The sequence below is a fragment of the Astyanax mexicanus genome, chromosome 12, assembly GCF_023375975.1.
Source record: "Astyanax mexicanus isolate ESR-SI-001 chromosome 12, AstMex3_surface, whole genome shotgun sequence".
NCBI classification, from domain to species: domain Eukaryota; kingdom Metazoa; phylum Chordata; class Actinopteri; order Characiformes; family Acestrorhamphidae; genus Astyanax; species Astyanax mexicanus.
Window position 1 is genome coordinate 21,339,582 of NC_064419.1, and position 20,561 is coordinate 21,360,142.

Below are 20,561 nucleotides of genomic sequence, written 5' to 3' on the forward strand. Positions count from 1 at the left end.
CCTCCTTGTTCCTGTGTTCCTCATGCGTGGTTGCATGTCCTACCATCAGTCAGGTTATGTGTTCCGTAGGTTTTTCTATCCCTATATACTCTGTTTCTCAGTTTTTTGGTTCTTTTGTTTGTTTACTTGTTGTTTAATAAATCACTCGCAATATGTCTGCTCTCTCCGACTTTTTATATTATTTAAATATCTAATGCTTACTAAACTAAATGTAGAAAAGATCACAATCAGATCACCTAAACAAAATTGATCCTACTTACTGGAAATCAAAAAAGGAATTGGTTGATAATATAATGATTAAATATGTAGTAATTTGCCTCACTCATCTGTATCTACTTAGACACCAAAGGGGGAAAAGAAATCCAGATTAGAAGCTTGGACAAAGTTTAATTTGAAGGTTTCTTCAGGTTTATATTTATTGTATTTCAGTACCCAAAAATCGTTAGCTCTTCTCTGAAGTCTAAAAAGGCCTTTACAGTTTCCCCACTGCATCAATATAGTGTTACTGTTATTGTTGTAAATAAAGAAATGTAGAGATTGAGAGCTAATATTGTTTACCAGGTTGCAAAATTGAAAAGCACTTCAGATGCACTTCACTTGCTTAGGGGCAATTGAGCTCCAGCTAGACTCACTGACTAATTAGTGCCATAACTCATTCCTTCCATCCAGCACAATACACAAAGGGGACTGTCTGTGTGGGATTTCAGTTACACAGATTTTATGTATGCATGTTTTCTCTTCCTTCACTTCTCGACTGTTATAAAACAGTTATTATAAAAGACGTTTGAGCCGCTACGCAGGACGAGTCACTTCTGCTACCGTTCAGCTCCGTTTTAAACTAGTTTGAAAGCTTGATTTATCAGATGGGCCAGGCAATGTGCAACACATTAAAAGACCATTCCTGGAAGGTTCATTAGGTCCCTGAGAAAAAGGAAAAAAGCAAGATCTCTCTTTTCTAGTTCTCTGAGATGTTATCGGCCAAACAATTTGTTTGTCTTGGGACAGAGAAAGGGAAGTCCCATGCTGAGGACTGGCCTCTCTCCTTCTATAAAGCTACTCTGCTGTATTTTAATCTGGAATTTGGTCACACTGAGCCTGTGAATGCAGAGTTGTAATGATCAAGGGAGACAGAGGAAAGAAAAACATGAGCTTAAAACAGCAGGAAAAAACAGTGTTATGAGTCAATGGAAACCTTTAGAGTGGTCTAAGCCTTTAATTGCTTAGAATATGAGTGTGGAAGACTCAATTGCTCATCAAGACTTATAAAGACATAGAACAAGAAGATCAATAATACAGCTCAAATCATAAAAAGTTGTGAAAGCATTGAAAATGTTCAATAAAAAATACAGCATTTCTTAAAGGTGTCAGTCCATTTTTTATTGTTCTTTGTGAAATACAATAGGTCTCTCTGAGTGGTATATGATGCTGCACATGAAACTCTTCCTCAACCTCCATTGTCTGAAGTAGCTAGTAAAAGAAAATATTCAGAAAAATGAGTCGACAGGCAGCGCTGAAGCTAGAGCTAACAGCGCTAGAAACAGCATGGCAGTTCGTTCCTGTGTTATTTGTGCAAACAACACATCAATGTTAGATGTTTTGCCCAGTAATTCAGAGCTATGGAACAAATGGTTAGAATTTGTCTATGGAGCACCACCAGCGAAGTACAGTTGAGATAGGTACTTTTAGAACAGTTCTGTTTACACTGGTTAAAAGTAAAAAACTAGGGTGGATTGTTACTTTCTGAACCTGGACTGCCCATCTCCATGTGTAACTAGAGGTTTACATAGGATCTCCGGTGGATTTTGCGTTTTACAAAGACTCTAAGACTAGGCCATTGGCTGAACTGCACTTAGCAGGGCATTACACATGTTGTAAAGCAACATATGACATTTTAAAGATTGTTATTAGTGTAAAAATGTGTCTTTACTTTAAAAAAGTTCCTAACTGTTGTTCATCTCGCTGCCTTGCAGTGCTGTTAGCCAATCAGTGGCGATATGTTTGCATGTATGAATAATTATGAGAAAGAGCTGAAACCCTATCTTTTTTTATTTTAAATACAACTAAAAAGTTTTAAATGCAACTGAAGAGAAAAAGGGACAGAAAAACAACAAAACACCTGTTAAAACAAACAGCCATTATTGGCAGGACACAAAGACAAACAAGGAGTTTAGTAAGTACACTGATGAGACACAGCTGGGGTGATGATGATAAGAGGGTTTTATTAACTAAAGACAGGTGAGTAGGATAACAAGGGGGCGGAGCTAAGGTGAATAACAGACAAGGATGTAGCTTTACCAGGAAAACTGTGACACGTACTTTAGAATAAAGTGCACTTTTAAAGTAGAAATGTCTTTAAAGAAACTCAAAGCCTGATGTCTTGTTTTAATAATGACTAGCATTCACGATGACTAATATTCACCTTGTAAAGAGAAATAAAGCAGCAGCAGCGCTCCCTTAGGGCCTGTCCTCCTCAGTTCAGTGAATGTACACAGCTGTATCATGAAAGCATGACAAAGGAAGAGTCATTTAATTTTATAGCGCATTTACAAGCCTCTTTAAATCTTTATCCTCTCTCTCTCTCTGTTTCTCTCTCTGTCTGTTCTCTCTTTCCCCCACAGGGCCTTCATCTGTCATTAGCAACGATGACGACTCGGCTAGTCCTCTCCACCACGTTTCAAATGGCTCCAACACACCGTCGTCCTCTGATATGAACACGGATGCCGTCATCATTGGCATGACCAAAATCCCAGTCATCGAGAACCCGCAGTACTTCCGCAGCACCAGCAGCTTGTTAAAATCAGACACCTGTGAGTAAACTTTTTTTTATATATTTGAATCTCCATAAGTATATAGGAGCATATAGGAGCCTGTAGTTCTCTAATTACAGGTTGTAGTCCTTCAGTTTCTCTGTTCACTACAGCTCTGGAAAAAAATAAGGGAACACTTCAGTTTCTGAATCAGTTTCTCTGATTTTGCTATTTATAGGTATATGCTTGAGTAAAATGAACATTGTCGTTTTATTGTATAAACTATGGACAACATTTCTCCCAAATTCCAAATAAAAATATTGTCATTTAGAGCATTTATTTGCAGAAAATGAGAAATGGCTGAAATAACAAAAAAGATGCAGAGCTTTCAGACCTCAAATAATGCAAAAAAATCAAGTTCATATTCACAAAGATTTAAGAGTTCAGAAATCAATATTTAGTGAAATAACCCTGGGTTTTAATCACAGTTTTCATGCATCTTGGCATGGTCTTCTCCGCCAGTCTTACACACTGCTTTTGGATAAATTTATGCCACTCCTGGTGCAAAAATTTAAGCAGTTCAGCTTAGTTTGTTGGCTTGATTGGTTTGGTGATCATCCATCTTCCTCTTGATTATATTCCAGAGATTTTCATTTGGTAAAATCAAAGAAACTCATCATTTTTAAGTGCTCTCTTATTTTTTTCCAGAGCTTTATATTGTCTTGCTTTCACCCTTTTCTTTAATGGTCAAGACCCCACAGGACCACCACAGAGCCGGTATTATTTGGCGGCTAGAAGTGTGTAATAGAGTGGACAGTTATTAGACTAGGGGCCCTGGTGTAGCTTGGTTTAGGGTGAGTCAGTGTGTGTTTGATATCGTGAGGACGCAAAAAGTGTGCCTTGCACGGCTAAAAACACGAGCTTGTCACTTGCTATTCCCTTTAAAGATCTCCTTCCGCTATATCCACTTTTGTTCTTTGTGAAATACTATAGGTCTCTCTGAGTTACTGCATATGAAACTGTTTCTTAGCTTCCACTGTCTGCAGTAGCTAGTAAAAGAAAAGCCTTAGGAATAAGAGTTGATCAGAGAGAAGTTAGGGTGTCTATGGCAACCAGTGAGTTAATGGCCTTGCCCGCCACGACCCAAGGAGGAGCTTACAGCTCTGTTTATAGAGCTAGTTAGCATTAGCTATCTTGTGTAAATAACTGTAGGTTTAAATCGCATCTCCGGTTGATTCTGCATTTTACGGAGACACACACTACACACTAGGAAAGCATGGTTTGACAAGGCAGCTCAAGTCGACAGAACATCAGTCAAATCGATTTTATGGATATAGAGTTCTGATTTTATGATATAGAGCAAACTCTGGGGCTTTGGCGTGGTGAAACTGCCCAAGCACCAAATCACCAAGTCTGAGGTAAGAGTTTAGCTGAAAGAAATGTTATCAAGAGAGTTTAGTACCGTTAGTTTAGCTGAAAGAAGGGCTAAATAGAAACACCTGAGCACTTTTTTTCACAAAAAACTGCTCACATGGCATTCATTTATACTAGAGACCTCAACTACACATTTTAAAATGAATTTAAAAATGATGGAATGAGACCTTTAAAAGCCAGGTGTGCTCTGACTTGTTATTGTTGATGTAGAAGTTGGGTTTGCACACTGCGGTGTGTGTGTTTGTGTGTAACAAGGCAGTAATGGGGCTGTAAAGGCGCTGTGCACCTGCATAGCTTAGATAGGTATGAACATCTGACTGTTGACTGTTGTCAGGGTTCAAATCAGTCAGTGGCGCACCTGTGTTTTCTATTGCCAGTATAGCAACACTGCAGAAATTTACCTGAACACACCTCACTTCCAGACCACTACACCCATTCATTGTCTCCATCGTTATTTTAAAAGTGCAAGCCGTGTAAACAGATTACGCATGGAGTATAAGATAGCAATGAGCATCACGGCAAGCTGTTAGACTCCAGTAACTCCAGTAGTACCTCTGTGTCTGATCCACTTGTCTACTCATACCTGCTCTTGAAGAACAAGGTGAAAGAAGGATAATAAAGCATACAGAGATTCAGAAGAGCTCCTGTATACTCAGTGGAGCTGAAAAAAAATGGACAGTAAGTGCAGAAACATGAAGGTGGTCATAATATTCTAACCGGAATTGTGTATATGAATAACCACGCCTTCAATACATACTATGAGTCCATCTGTCTGTCTGCCTCACCGCCCAACCGCCCGTCTGTCTCCACGCAAGCCTGTCGGTCTGTCTGTCCATCTTAATCCGATATATGTCTCTGTGTTATGCTATTCATGTCTGCCTATAGATAGCTATCTGAAAATATCCAGAGTAAAGCACATCTGCTTGCACACACTCTCCCACTTTACACCCTCATATTTCACATCCCTCTTTACTCTCCTCCTTCCCCCCCCCTCTCCTCCTCATTGTCTCTGTCTCCCTGTTCTTTCTACCCCACTCTGGTTCCTTTTAATATTGGGTTATGGTGTGCAGTGAGTTACTGGAGATCGATGCCGCCTCATCATCTAGGCCTCGCTAATGTAATCAGCTGACTGGCTAGTTTTTCTTCAAAAGCATTTCTTAATCACATCAGAGATAAATCTTAGAGAGCTGCGTTCTCTCCCTCTCCCTCGCTCTCTCTCCTCAGCACACTAAACGGCTGATTAATCTCCTCTTATCTGCACGCTGTCCTCACTTTGTAGGCGGACGTCTGAGCTCACTTAGCGCTGTGCAGCATCTTCATTCGTCCAGCCTGGAGAACCTGTATTATAAACACCTTTACAAGTGCCGTTATTAAAGAACTGGTTTGGTGGTTCAGATTGAATTATCATGATTTATGACTTACTTTAGAGGTGTTCAGTCATGCTTTGCTTGTTTAGCTTAGAATAGAAGATCCTATGCTAAGGTTGCTAACAGACACTGGAAATGAACTATCACCAATGCAGTGGTGGTGGTGTGTTAATATGTTTTAAGCTGGTACACATGGATCAGACACAGCAGTACTGCTGGAGCTTTTAAACACCTCAGTGTCCCTCACTGCTCGACTAAGACTAGTTTACCATTTAGAAATATCCAGGTGTTCAGTCATGTTTTGCTTGATTGATTTAGAACAGGAGATGCTAAGTAACGTTGTTAACAAATACTTGATCTCAATTGCCCATCTAAAGTCAATCTGGATTAATGTTTCCCGGATGTTTGAAATAGACCCTTACTTAAATGTTTCTTTGAGTATTTGGATGAATCCTAAGTTGTGCCTTGGTAAAGCCTAATTTCTTTGGAAGAATAGATAGAACCAGGGAATTTATACACTGGGTGATCTTTATCACAACAGGGTTCTGAAAACCTTTGAAGACCTGCTGCAACAATTTGGAATTTCAAGATCTTAATTCTTTATATATCTACAACTCCGTCATTCATTATTAAGGATTTTTTAATCTGTTTTAGTAGCTCCCCAATCTGCAGACTTCCTGAATATTATAGTGAAGAGGTCGTGCAACTTCAGTGTACTACTCAATGATGATTCACAACCTGGGTAGAAAATCTTTAGTACACCTTAAAAAGATGTGGGAAAGGGATTTAAATCAAATGTTGGGAGATGAAGAGTTGGGGGGGAATATTAAAGCTAAAGATACGTACTAATCAATTATACATAGTTTCTATTGGACTCCCTCCAGATTATTTAGGCTAGGGTTAAAAGACATCATCTTGTTGGAGTTGTAAATCTGATGGTAAGGGGTAATTGTAAAAGTTGCTATGTTGTAACTGTATTGTTGATTTTGCACTGTGCTTAAAATAAAAAAGTATTAATAATAAAATAAAACAAATACTTGATCTCTTCACCATAAATACACTCCACAACATCTCTAAATCCTTGCTGTAAACTTTCTTAGCAGAGCTGACTGGATTTCCTGTTTTAGATTAGATGTTTTCAATTACTTCTACTGTGAGAGGGAAATAATTTGTATATTTAGTTCATTATAAGTCAGTGTTTATTTTAGAGTTTAAAAATAGTAGTTAAAATATTAAAGTTAAAATGTGAGTTGATACAATGTAAAACTGTTAAAATAATTCCTGTAGCATAATATTACAACTGTGATGTTCCTAAAGGCCAAACTTTCCAGGGGGGACTAATTAAGGGACACACCCACCCACACACACACACACACCCTCAGAGTGAGACCTGCAGACACACACGGAGGGAGAGGGAGAAAAAGAGTGTTAGCTTGCTGTTGCTAATGTTACAGTCCAGAGCCGTACGGTGTGAAATAAACAGAGTTCTTCTTCAACTTTGGAACCATTTTTCCACCCCTCAGAAAAAGAGACTTGGAGTTATCAGGAATAACACACAAACTTTGAGGGTTACACTACTACATTTTTTTCCCAAAACAGTGTTTCTGTAGCTTTTTGTTTAATCTCAGTATATAGCTATATGATTGCTGACTGTAATAAGGTCAAGGATGAAGGACAAACAGACAAAGATAGTTTTAACAAAATCAAAAGTATATAAAACAAAACAAAGATTAACAAACTGCAGAAATCAGGAACATGGTCAAACAACAACAGATTGACTCAGAACAAAGGGAAACATTGGAGTATTTGTAAAACCAGAGAAACAAGGAACACCTGGGGTAGATATCAAGGGGTCTGATTAACAAACCAGACACAGGTGTGAACACTAATGAGAGGGTGGGGCTAGAGCAAGAGACAAGACAGCAACAAAACAGAGCCATGTGGTAAAGAACACATCTGGAGGAATACAGGCTAGAGGAGACATGGGAACAAACAGATAGAAAAACAAGACAGACAGAAGGAAAAATAAGTAAGAAAACAAGACAAACATGTGCTGAGGTGGCATACTGACAGTCTAGGCCTAGTTTTACATAACATATATTAGCTGAATACCTGCTGATCTGTCTTTTTGATAAATCGTGATAATTATATTTTTACTGAACTATTGCTTAAGGACTCAGTGTTCATGTTTTAGTTATGTTTGGATCATCACCTGCTCAACTAATTGGCTTGAAGTAGGGTGTGTGCTGTACAGCAGCATGTTGTCAATTTGGCGAGTTTTCTTTCCGGGTGTTGTGCCAAATTCTGTCATCCTGCCAATATCTGACTTCAAGTGCACATGCGTCACGCAGCAGATCGAGCATAACTGAGATTATCCTGAGATTTATTCTATTTCTGTTCCTAATTAAAGGTTATGTATCTTCTGCTACAGTAGAGGCAGGATTCACAAAATGAATCTGTTGCATTTGCACTGCTGCGTGATGCTTGTGAACGTGAATGGGATTGTTGTTGTTTTTTTTCCATTGTTTTGTCGTTTAATAGGTGACCATAGCCTGTCTTAACTTTCTATAATTAGTCCGTATAAGGTCTGAAACCCGTAAAAGTTTTTTCACATTGAAAATAAATCAGTTTAGTTGATCCAGATTGAGACCACATTTTGGCTACGTTCACATTACCAGGCTGAATTGACTCAAATCAGATTTTTTGCTCAATGTGGCTCAAATCTGATTTTTTCATGGCTGTGTGAACATGCAAACTACGTTTTTTTTTTTTTAAAATCAAACTTGAGTCACTTCTATCCGCAATCTTAAATCGGATACGTATCCGATCCACACAAATGCAACATTAATGTGAACGGTCAAATCGGAATTCACACGTCTTTTTTCTTTTACGCATGCACTACATGCTTGCTTCTCTCTCGTACTAACCACATCTCTCAGTGCAGCTGTGCAGCTATAGCTGAAAAAACAGCAAAAGCAAACAGCCTGACCTTTTTTTACCTCCTCTACCTGAGCATGTACTTCAGACCAGCTGTTTACCCTCCACTCCAGCAGAAGATGCTCCACATATAAGCTGCTAACACATCAATTCCCCCTTGTAAACCTACGAGTCGTCTCCCAAATATGGTGTTTTTTTATTTGTTTGTAAAGAAGGCGTATCAATTTATACACCTATTAATGTGCAAATGTGAGGCGTTTCAGGGACAGATTCGTTCACATTACTCACAGATACAGGTCACCTACATTTGTGAATGTGAACAATCAAGATGAATGTGAACAAGCCAAATCCGATCTGAACCAAAAATCAGATTTGAGCAATGTGGCTTGTAATGTGAACAGTAACCGTGGTCCTGTAGTCTGAATCATGGTTAGCGGCACCTTTCATACCTGCTATTTTGGTTTGGATCAAACTGAGAACTTTGAAGTTTCAGTCCAAACAGGATAAATAGAAAAGTAACATAAGACTACAAAGAAATAAACAAATGCTGTTTCTGGTAGCAAAGTTCTGTTTTCAGATCAGCACTTCATTTATCATCTTTCATAGGAGCAGCTGTCAGTGAGGAATGTAAGAGCTATAAGAGGAAAGTGAACAGAGAGGGGGCGTGGCTTATAACAGTACTGTATAGTACAGAATTAAATATTGAATAATGTGTTTATGTTAAACTCATGTTTTTTTTGTTGTTTTTCAGTTGTCCAGCACATTAAGAGGCACAACATCGTTCTAAAGAGAGAACTGGGAGAAGGAGCCTTTGGGAAAGTGTTCCTAGCTGAATGTTATAACCTCTCACCCGACCAGGAGAAGATCCTTGTTGCTGTGAAGGTACTAAAGAAACTCATAGTACATTAAGCTCATTCTGTTGTCTTAAGGAGGGCAGAGCACAGTTTAATGCTCATAAACTCAGTGTAGGATTGATAATCCTTTCTGAGCTTTGTTCAACTCTGTTTCAGGGGTTATAACACATGCACGTCCACATTGACCATACCGTATCAGTGTCTAAAATCAGCACTTTCTGTGTTCGGTTATAATTTATAGCTGATAAATAGAGACCTCATTTATTTTGGGATGTGCTATTTTTTCTGTGCTCATTCTGAGCCATTTGGTTCAGTGAGTGATTACCATCAGTCTGTATAATTAGCTGATCTTAATTAACTGATGTGTTATTTATGTTTCTGTCCCTACATCAGCTTGTTCAATATAGGAGTTTATGAGCAATTACATACAGATCTACAGAATTGCAGCTTCATAAGTTGCATATTTAATAAATAAAACTAGTGGTCTGAATTAATAAAAATAGTAAATTAGTATTCTAAGATTAATCACGATTATCCCACTTTTTCTTCAAGACTACGTTTTTAATCATGGATATTAAAAGGTGAATAAAATAATCAGTGTTAGAAACACTCAGATTTGTATTATTGGTGCCTTTAAATCCCTTAAAAAATATTGTTTTAATCACAACATAATTCTGTGATAAAATCATGGATAAAATCACAATAAAAGTTTTTTTTATGCTGTATTTTAACTGTAACTTTTTGGGAAGGGCACAGTAATAATAGTACTGTGCTTTACACCTGTCTGATTAAATCCATTTTTGTATTATTATACTGTTATTTATAATATTATACTGTATTATTATGTCTCAGTGTAGTTTTAATGCTTTCTAAACTAGAAAATTGTAATGTGCTAAAATACTGAGAGTTTTAATAGAGAAAAGAAACACAAGTGTAGCTCCATATTCCACCTTCAACAGCTTGAAAAGAGAAAAACGTGCCATCAGCTGTGTGTGTGCTGTTTTGTGCATGACCATGTGAGTAAGAGAGAGAGAGAGAGAGAAATAGACAGAAAGAAAGAGAGAGAAAGAAAGAATTAGAGCATAAATTCTAGCATAAATAAAAGGTTACCTACCTTCTGAACTCAGCAGTAAGTATCACAGTTATATCACTAAATAAAACTGCTAATGCGTCACCAGGCTCTGTCAATTTTGTCACGTAATTACTTTGTGTTTTGAAAACAGCTGAGAGTTGATTTTCACTCTCAGAGTGTAATTTTAACTTATTCAGATTTCAGTGTTGGAATTATTTGACAGTGTTAAAACAAATAAATGTAATAAATACTGCAAACATCAAAGTTTTTTTTTTTTTTTTTAACTCCGCCCAATTAAACTCATTATTTGCATTATGGGCTTGCCCTTCCTCAATCTTAACTTAGCATCAGGGTGTAGTCTTGCCCACCAGGGCTACCTTTCATTGGGTATTCCATTGGGTTTGCCTAGCCAGTAAGTTGTAGGCTATAAGAGCAAGTTACCATCTTCTGTACTGTAAATTGTGTAAAGTGTTGGCAGTGCACAGAAAACTGCAATGCAGTGTAAAAATACACTGTCAGGACGTAAGCAGAGATGTTTTATCTTGGTTTAGGAACCAAAAACACAAGCTAACCTCCCCTGAATAATATTGACTTCTTCTATTTTATTTTGAACACTTTTCAGTGTTAGCTAACAATTTAGGGGGTTAAACAAATACAAAAGTGAGTTAAAAATTAATTCTAGCAAGGTGTTAAATGATTAACTATTTTGAACGTGTTGATTTAACTATATACACCCTGGTGTACTCTGTGCACTGTGGGAGTTAATTCAACACCTGATTTTTGCTGTGCAAATTAATTGCATGCATTAACACGTTAATGCTGACAGCCCTAAAAAAACATAATTGTCATATTTAATAAAAACTGTGTTGGGTTGTTAATTAAAGAACAGTACATTATACAGTATAAATAGCTCATAGTTTTGCATTAAAGCGTTAAAATACTTTTTGTGTGTGTATATATTTAGATGTCTCAATATGAATGTGTGTTTATAGACTCTGAAAGAAGCCAGCGAGAATGCACGCAAAGACTTCCACCGTGAGGCTGAGCTACTGACCAACCTGCAGCATGAGCACATCGTCACATTCTACGGCATGTGTGTGGAGAGTGACCCGCTCATCATGGTGTTCGAGTACATGAAACACGGAGACCTTAACAAGTTCCTCAGGTGTGTGTGTGTGTGTGTGTATGTGTGTGTGTATGTGTGTGTGTGGAAAGAGAGAGAAAAAGAAGGAGATAGAAGCTCTTTTCGAATAGTGCTTATTCACATCCTTTCTCTGTGACCGTGATCTGTTAAATGATAGGGGTTGGGTGGGATGTGCGGGTGGGGGTGGTACAATACTGAAACCTCTTACCCCCACCCTCACTTCCCCGATCCTTCTTTAGTGGTAAGCACTATTTTCCTTGCATGTCTTGCATATCTTTCACATCTGACATTAGCAATGGTGCTAATAGTTTCATGTTAACCTGCCCTATAGAGTCCTATTCTACTGGAAATATTTATTTAAAGGGACTAGACAAGCTGTGTGTGTGCATTTGCTCATCTGTGTCAGCAGTAGGTGTGACATACAGAAAAGTAGATGTCCACAAACAATAGTATAAAGTAAAAACAAAACATGTGACAGCATTTGTAGTAAATACAAAAGTACAGAGATACAAGGATGCTTTATATACATGGGTATTTACATATATATTTATATTTATTTATATATTACAACAAATTAATAACTAAGTAAGTATTACTGCAAATAATAGGGATGCACCAAAATTTAAAAAAGTCTGGCCAAAACTGAAAAAAATTAAACACTTGGCCAAAGGCTAAATGCTGATATAGAACATGTGTTTTGAGATTTTGTTCTCCACCAAATAAATTAAATAGCTTAAATGTATTTTTGCATCACTTTTGTCTTAAAATAGAAATTATAATACTAGAATTTTAAAAAATGTATTGAACATTTTTTAGATACCAGCAGACATACAATAAAGTCCAATATATTTACTTCAGAAGTGCTACTTTTCTGATCACAAATTTACCTCAGCACTGCTATTCTTGGCAGATTTACATCAGCAGTGCTAATTTGCTAAATTTCTGATTTCCCCACCTGCACACAGATTTACCTCAGAAGTGCTACATTTCTGATCACATATTTATATTAGCAGTGCTGCTTTTCTGATTACAAATTCACCTCAGCACTGCTACTTTGCTACTTTTCTGATCACAAATGTACCTTAGCAGTGCTACTTTTCTGATCGCAAAATTACTAATAGACCTGCTATTTGTTTCAGATTTACCTCAGCAGTGCAATTTAAGTTTTTTTTTTTTACTGTAGTAGAACTATTCTAATATTTCGTGTATATTCACTGTGCTACTAAAGTCACATGTGAGTAAAATTTATACAAAATGGCAGCCTCTCTTTTGATATACAAATGATAAACTCTTTATTTCAGTTATATAGCTACAGTATAGTCTTTGGTGGTGACACACTGTGCTGTGAGGTTGGCTGTGAAGGACAGTGTAAGCCCAACAATTATCTGTATTGTTGTATTGTGTTACAACTTGTTTGAGGACGATCAGCTGACTGGAATGAAGCTTAAACTGCAGCATTTCTTTGAAATTAATACATTTAAGGATGGATTAAATTTTATGTTCATTATCAGAGGAAATTGGTCTAATTCTGTGATGCGTGCACTGTTGATGTTTTTCGTTCAGTTTTAAAAATCTCTCTCTGTATCTTTCTGTCTCTCTCTCTCTCTGTCTCTGTGCAGGGCTCACGGTCCTGACGCGGTGCTGATGGCAGATGGTCAGGTGCAGCAGCAGGCCGAGCTGACTCAGTCTCAGATGCTGCACATTGCTCAGCAGATCGCAGCAGGCATGGTCTATCTGGCCTCGCAGCACTTTGTGCACAGAGATCTGGCCACGAGGAACTGCCTGGTGGGCGAGAACCTGCTGGTGAAGATCGGAGACTTTGGCATGTCCCGCGACGTTTACAGCACAGACTACTACCGGGTGAGGGCTCTTCCCTTCTCCCTGTGTCACTTCCTGTCTGTCTTTATTTCTAAAGCAGCCTCTTAACTCTAAATTGTATCAGGAACTGTGTCATCAAAACAGTGAAGAGGAATGTCTTGAAGATGAAGGTTAAGGTTAAAGCACTTGACAGTAAAAATTAAATAAAAACATAGAGGCCATCTACAATAAATAACAATACAGAACAAATTTAATACACACATTTATGTTAATATTTATGTTCAAAACTATAAAAAAATCTATTAACTTTGGACATAATAACAGCAATAAAAATGAAAACATTGCTTTTTTAAACAGTTTTTAACAGTCAGTGTTAAACTTAATATTTTTATTGGAAAATTACAATATAATACATTTAATCACAGTTTTTTTATAGATCCTAACTTTTAATAGAAGTTACTGTAAGATAAAATATTTGTGAAGCAACTATTACTCATATAATTTGCTAATTTTCTAAATATGTAAAAAAAAAAAAAAAAAAAAAAACACAAACAGTGTTATTTTATGTCCTATTGTAACAATAATACATATGTATTTTTTTTATTTATATATTTAGTTGACAGGGACAATGCTCATTAATCAACAGAAAACAAATGTAAATAAGCCAGAATTAGCCATAAAGGCTAATTTTCATCTGTAGTCCCTGGCCAGATTTTACTATGGCTTACATATATCATTTAATCTAGCCATTTATTAAAACAATTCACAGTGAAGGTGCTAAAATCTGACTTTCTAATTCTTTATTACGGAATTCACTGTTCCAGTCATTTCCAATTCTCAGTTACATCTTTTCATAATTCACTCATCGCATCTTTTTCTTTTTGTACTGGAGGAGAACACTAATGGCATGTTCTGTCATGTTAACCAATAGAGACCTAAACTTGTAGCTATTGTCACTCTGAGTAATGGGGAGAGGGTAGGCCAGAAAGAAGCCAATCATGGTGGCCACTCAGAAGCCCCCAGTAGTGAAACATATAAGAAATACATATAAAACAGCAAGCGCAGGCAGAGATTTGTGTTAAGTGTGTGTTAAGAGCAGGTGTGAATTTTACTGCATTGTTTAGATTGTTTGCACGGTGCTGGAAAACATTCTTACACTGCTTGCTACTGCGTTGCTGGCTCTCATTCCAGTTAACAGTTGACTTCCGGCAGCCTAGAAACTTCCGTCGCAGAGGAAGAACCCAGAGCAGAGGTCATGATAAAGGAGATGATGGAGAAACCTGAGACTTTATCTTGTTGACCCTCAGCCCTCACTGGTTTCATGTCTTCTTCTGTGGATTAAATGTATACTGGGGTAAGCCGCAGGAGCTTCACCCTTAATGCAGAGCGCGTGTCTCGGAACATAAGATCCAGACGCACTGAAAATAAGTCCGGATCAATACGCTCTCCATATTCTTTTCGCCACATTTATTGAGCAGGACGGAGCGACCGGCAAAGGCATCCTGACTGTACCCGTTCCCCTCGGTGATGTCAGCAGTGTTTATGTGTGTGAGCATGTGTGTGTCCCCGCATTCACTGTCAGTAAGTCTCTCTCAGATTAAAGGGGGTGGGAGGGGGACTTGGAGGGGTGGACATGGGAACAGGAAAAGGGGGGTTACCATGACGACGGAGAGGGAAAAGGACAAGAGCGCCCGCACCGACAGACATAAACTGAAAAAGTCATTAAAGAACTGTGATTAGCATTCACCTCCCCATCCGCCATCCACAGAGTGCAGAGGGGAGGGGGTGGAGTTGGGGGTACGTACAGAAGTAGAGGCACCAGAAAAGGGAAGAATAAGGAAAGAAGGGAAAGTGAGGAGAGAACAAAAAAAAGTGTACGTGTTATATAGTCACTGCATTCACTGTAATTCTACACTACAGAGACCATTTAAACACAATTTAAAAAAGGCCCATACACTGACATACCATATTATTGTTGCATGACTTTTCCCATGTGACATACAGGGGTTGGACAATGAAATTGAGTTTTAGTGTGGGAGGTTTCATGGCTTAATTGGAGCAGCCTGGTGGCCAGTCTTCATTAATTGCACATTGCACCAGTAAGAGCAAAGTGTGAAGGTTCAATTATCAGGGTAAGAGCACAGTTTTGCTCAATATATTGCAATGCACACAACATTATGGGTGACATATCAGAGTTCAAAAGAGGACAAATTGTTGGTGCACGTCTTGCTGGCGCATCTGTGACCAAGACTGCAAGTCTTTGTGATGTATCAAGAGCCATGGTATCCAGTGTAATGTCAGCTTACCAACAAGAAGGACGAACCACATCCAACAGGATTAACTGTGGACGCAGGAGAAAGCTGTCTGAAAGGGATGTTCGGGTGCTAACCTGGATTGTATCCAAAACACATAAAACCACGGCTGCCCAAATCACGACAGAATTCAATGTTCACCTCAACTCTGCTGCTTCCACCAGAACTGTCCGTCTGGACAATAAATTATTGTGGTCTAAAACCAGATGTTTCAGTTTCATTGTCCAACCCCTGTAGAAGCTAAAGAACACTGCAGTGACCTGCAGGATATGCATATGGGGACTAATTCACATTAAATGTGAATTTTGCTTGTCTATCTGCATGGATTATGAATATTCTAGCCAGAAGCTACCACTTACAATCATTACCACTCACAGTGGATGGCACTTTCTATTACATATTTCCAGTATACATATACAGTATAGCTGTGGATCAAGGAATGTTAAATGTCCATACAGCTTCAGAAATGGAATGTCCCACTCCAATTCACGTTGCGTTGCCATGAACACGTTGGTCAGTGTTCAACTAAACTCACTCACAAGATAACAACTCACAACTGATACAGGTGTGGGCATTGAATCCCGCTGGTTCGAATCCCGTTCATGTATCTTGCCATCAGCTGCTGTAGCCCTGAGAGAGCACAATTGGCCTTGCTCTCTCTGAGTAAGTAGATGGCGCTCTCTCCCCACATCACTGATATTGATCAGCACAAGACGTCTATGAGCTGATGTATCGAAACCGTGTCGCTTCACTTTTCATCCAACCATGCTGTTTCTACTTAGCAATGCTGCATCAGTAGCAGTTCAAAAAGAGGCGGTGAGTGGGGGACTTCCGATGTATGGGAGGAGGCATGTATTCTAGTCTTCACCCTCCTGGTGTTGGAGCAAACAAGGTCGGATTGAGAGAGCTAACACAGGCAAGATATAAACGTGCTGCAGTAAGTGGAGAATCATCAATACTCGGCTACAAGTGAGTGAGAAAAAGGTGTATATATAGTGAGTGAAACAGGTGTAGTCAATATTCTGGTGATGAGCCTCCTGGTAGTGTCATGTGACCGTGTGAGGGAGTGATGACAATGTAAGGTGTATTGTGGGTATTGTAGTCTGTATGCTGGAGATCACAAGCAGAGCTGAGTTTGGGAACATTTTAAAACAATAACAAACATTAATGCCACGCATGGACTGTCTTAGCCACAGCTCTTACTGTGGGACAAAAAGAGATAGATGATCAAAAAAACATTTATTTTCATGCCAGAAAAAAATAATCATGATGGCACTGATGCAAAAAGCTATACCATTAGCAACCATTGACACCAGCACTGAATCAATATTTCTTCTTTTAAACTACTGCACTTTAGGAGGGGTAGCAAGTGGCCCAGCTATTAAAGTGATAGCCCTATCATTTGGAGATCACAGTTCAATTCACACTGATGGCACAATTAGCCCAGGGTGGGCAGGATATCACACTGTTGGATTGTGTGCTGTTTCCTGACTTGCCACACCATAGAATTGTTTTTTTTTATCAGATATCAGGTCCAGCATTTTCCATTGATAAGAGTCCAATCCTGATACCTATAGATACAGAAATGTTAAAAGAAAGTGAAAAATGAAGTGTTGAGCTGGAGAGCAGTGATGGAACTGTGTTCTGTGGAAAATCCAGTACTTCTAGGAGTTGGGACACCAAAAAAGCAGAATAAACTGTTTTAATACTCTTCATTTTTGATGAAACTTGGAATGAGCCGGTGTCCCAATACTTTACATCCCTGGAGGCAGTACAGAGTTACAGTCGCCCAAAGTGATGCCTTGCCAGGAAGTTTACTGAAGTTCGGGTCTTTTGGAGGGCCAGTCACGTGATCACACACTCAGGCCTCTTCTGTGATTGTAATGCAAGTCAGAAGAAAGTGTGTGTATGTGTGTGTTACGGCCTCAGGCACAGAATTGATTAGCCCTATAGAACATCAGTTTCCATAGAAACAGCTGCTGTGAAAAGCCAGTGGCCGAGGGGTGGAGCCTGGTTGTGAAAGCAGGCTGTGTAATGCGGCAATCTGGCTCTCAATGGCATTTTTATAGAGGGTTGTAGATTGCTATCGCTGACCTTATGAAACTTCATAGACCTCTGTAAGTGAGTTTATGAAGCTTTATAAAAGCCCACCAGTGACACCATGAACGGCTGTAAGCCATTATTACTGACCTGACGGAGAATTACCAGCGTACAGCCTCGGCGTACAGCCTAGCAACGTTCTGCAGCGTTCAGCACGCTGGTTATCAAACTTCATAAACCTCATGAAGCTTTAAAAGCTGAGCAATGGGTTTGTAAAAGCAGAGCATGGATGCTGGAGGACACAGATGCTGAGTCTGCATAGTCCCCATGTTGGCTGATAACTGTCCCAGCCAAGACGAATAGAAGCAGCAGATTTGATTCATGAATCATCCATATATAGTTGATTTTACTCCATTTGCAAAATACACCATCTTCACCAAAAATCGATCTGTTAAAGTTTAAAGCTTTACACTTAATAACTTTAGAACTTTAGAATTAGAATTAAACACATTTAAAGAAGTCAAATGGCCAGTAGTCCACATGTATACATCCTTAAATGTGTGAATCTTTTTTGTCAATTAGTGTATGTAGAAATGCAAGAGTTTATAGTTTTTGAGAGTAGCAGCAAATATTGCTGATAGGAGTAAAGACATTTCAGTCTCTATATGTGCTGAGTGAGTGTGTGCAAAGGGTAGGGGGGGTCAGTTCAGTTTTGTGTAAGTGTGTTGGGTTTGTGGTGGGTGGGGTGGGGTTCAGCTCTGTCTCTGTGCGTTGAGAAGTCTGACTGCCTGGTGGATGAAGCTGTTGCAGAGTCTAGTAGTGGAGGCTCGGACGCTCCTGTATCTTCTGTCGGACGGCATCAGAGCGAAGAGTCCGTGTGAGGGATGGGTGGGGTCGTCCACAATGCTGGTGGCTTTGCGGATGCAGCGTGTGGTGTAGATCTCTGAGATGGCAGGAAGAGAGACTCCGATGCTCTTCTCGGCTGTCCTCACTATCCCCTGTTTACAACCAATATTCCTCACCGCAGGTTTACACAATTTATTTGAATAGCACCATTATAAGGCTGAATTAAGCAGTAACTAGTAAGTCAAATTGTTAACAAATTCTAAAATGGTCTTAATAAATATTAGCCACATTCAGGATAATGAATGGACCTGTAGCGGTTCTCCACCAAGCACATTTAGCTGTCTACTAAGTTTGTATTTAGGGCAGTTTAAAAATTAATGAATTAATTAATTGTTGTGGAGTATAGATTTGGAAGAATTTCTCAGGTTTAGATTTATAATTGAACATATATGGAATGTGTAAAATGCTTATATATTGTGGAAATGGATTTTTTAGTATATGGCCCTTATCATTTTAGATTTTTTTGTGTTCCAGTTCAGAACACATCTTGTTCAGCTTTGAAAGAAATAAACTGTTTATCTTTACATTCTAATAGTTGACCGTTAAGTTTTCAAGTTCTATGTTTTTTATTTGCAGAAAAAATGCAGATCTACTTTTTTAAAAGGCAAAGATTGTATAATGATCCAAAGAAAAGAAAATGTAAGTGTTACATTGGTGTAACACAGTTACCGGACATAGTAAAAAAAAAGTAGAGTAAAAATAAAACAAATCAATATAGCAAGGAATATAGGTGTAATATAGTGTAAGGTATCATTTTGCCAGTTCGGGACATGCCATCAGCTTTTGATTATAGCTTTTGAGGAGACTGAAGAAAGGGAACAGAACTTAGGGCTGAAGTTTAAGGAGTTTAAGGAGCAATTCCCCCAAATTAAAGGGAGAAGACGAGGTGGTGAAAGATTGTGAAGACTTGTCATGAACATGATGTGAATAATAAATCATCAATCATCAAATAATAAATAATAAATTATCCATAATAAATAGTATATGTAGTGTTAATACAAGGATAATAGTATTATATTATAGTAAATAAAATAGTGTAAGTTTCACTTTAATATACTACTATCGCCAATTACAACAAATCAACTTGTGCAGTCTTTCCTGAGAAAGATACATTTTTTAGATCTGGTTTGGACTTGACAACATTTTGTAAATTCCAAACCTACACATGAATCAGGCATCTTTTATCCAGTACAGGCTTATGAGACAGCAGCTAATGTGGCGTTTAGATATACTATATAAGTCTATGCATACTGGTCTTCCCCCTGCAAGCAATGGTGGCACTGTCTGACGGGGGGATTCCTAGCAGGACTTGGAAACGGGACTAAATCAGGAAGAAAATCCCATCAAATCTTAAAATATGTGTCATTATACTGCTGAAAAATCCAGGTCAAGAACAGAAATTTGGCTGGTAGCTGATTTTAGATGATCTAAGATGGTCTTTTGTGGGTCCTCAAACCTGGTTACCTAGGTGAAAACATAATGTATGCTGGTAATCCATCTGGTTAAGCTGATTAATCAGTTTATCTTTGATCAGCGTTGTATATTTATTTGAGTTTGATGACGTAGCTGATCAAGCAGTGATTGTCGAGCAGTTCATACTGGAGTTCCAGCTAGCCTACACTTTGCAAACCTTTAGAAAGCATTGTCTCTAGAAAACACTTACAGCAAGAAGGTCTATAACATATATCAGTACACAACATTAAAAGCCTTGGCAGCCATCTTTATGATTATGAGTGCGTGTCAGACAGTGAGGTTCCTCAGAATATTGGTCTTTTAGACTGCTTTTTTCAGAGATTCTCCCACTCGATAGAGCTTCTCTCCTCTGTGGACGAGTGAAGAAGCCTAAAAGCTTTGGCCCTTAATATTTGATGAGTCCAGTATGTTAAAACAATTAATATGAGGCTAATCCACATACTGCACTACAAATACG

At 38.5% G+C, this 20,561-nt stretch overlaps 1 protein-coding gene across 1 annotated transcript in view; it reads left to right on the plus strand.

Annotated features, from left to right (window-relative positions):
* Positions 1–20,561, plus strand: part of ntrk2a (neurotrophic tyrosine kinase, receptor, type 2a) — a 77,888-nt gene that overhangs the window by 51,091 nt on the left and 6,236 nt on the right. Inside the window, exons 12-15 of the mRNA XM_007237422.4 lie at positions 2,619–2,807; positions 9,237–9,367; positions 11,404–11,576; positions 13,175–13,415. Coding sequence (XP_007237484.2) covers positions 2,619–2,807; positions 9,237–9,367; positions 11,404–11,576; positions 13,175–13,415 — 734 coding nt within the window. The remainder of the gene's footprint in view (positions 1–2,618; positions 2,808–9,236; positions 9,368–11,403; positions 11,577–13,174; positions 13,416–20,561) is intronic.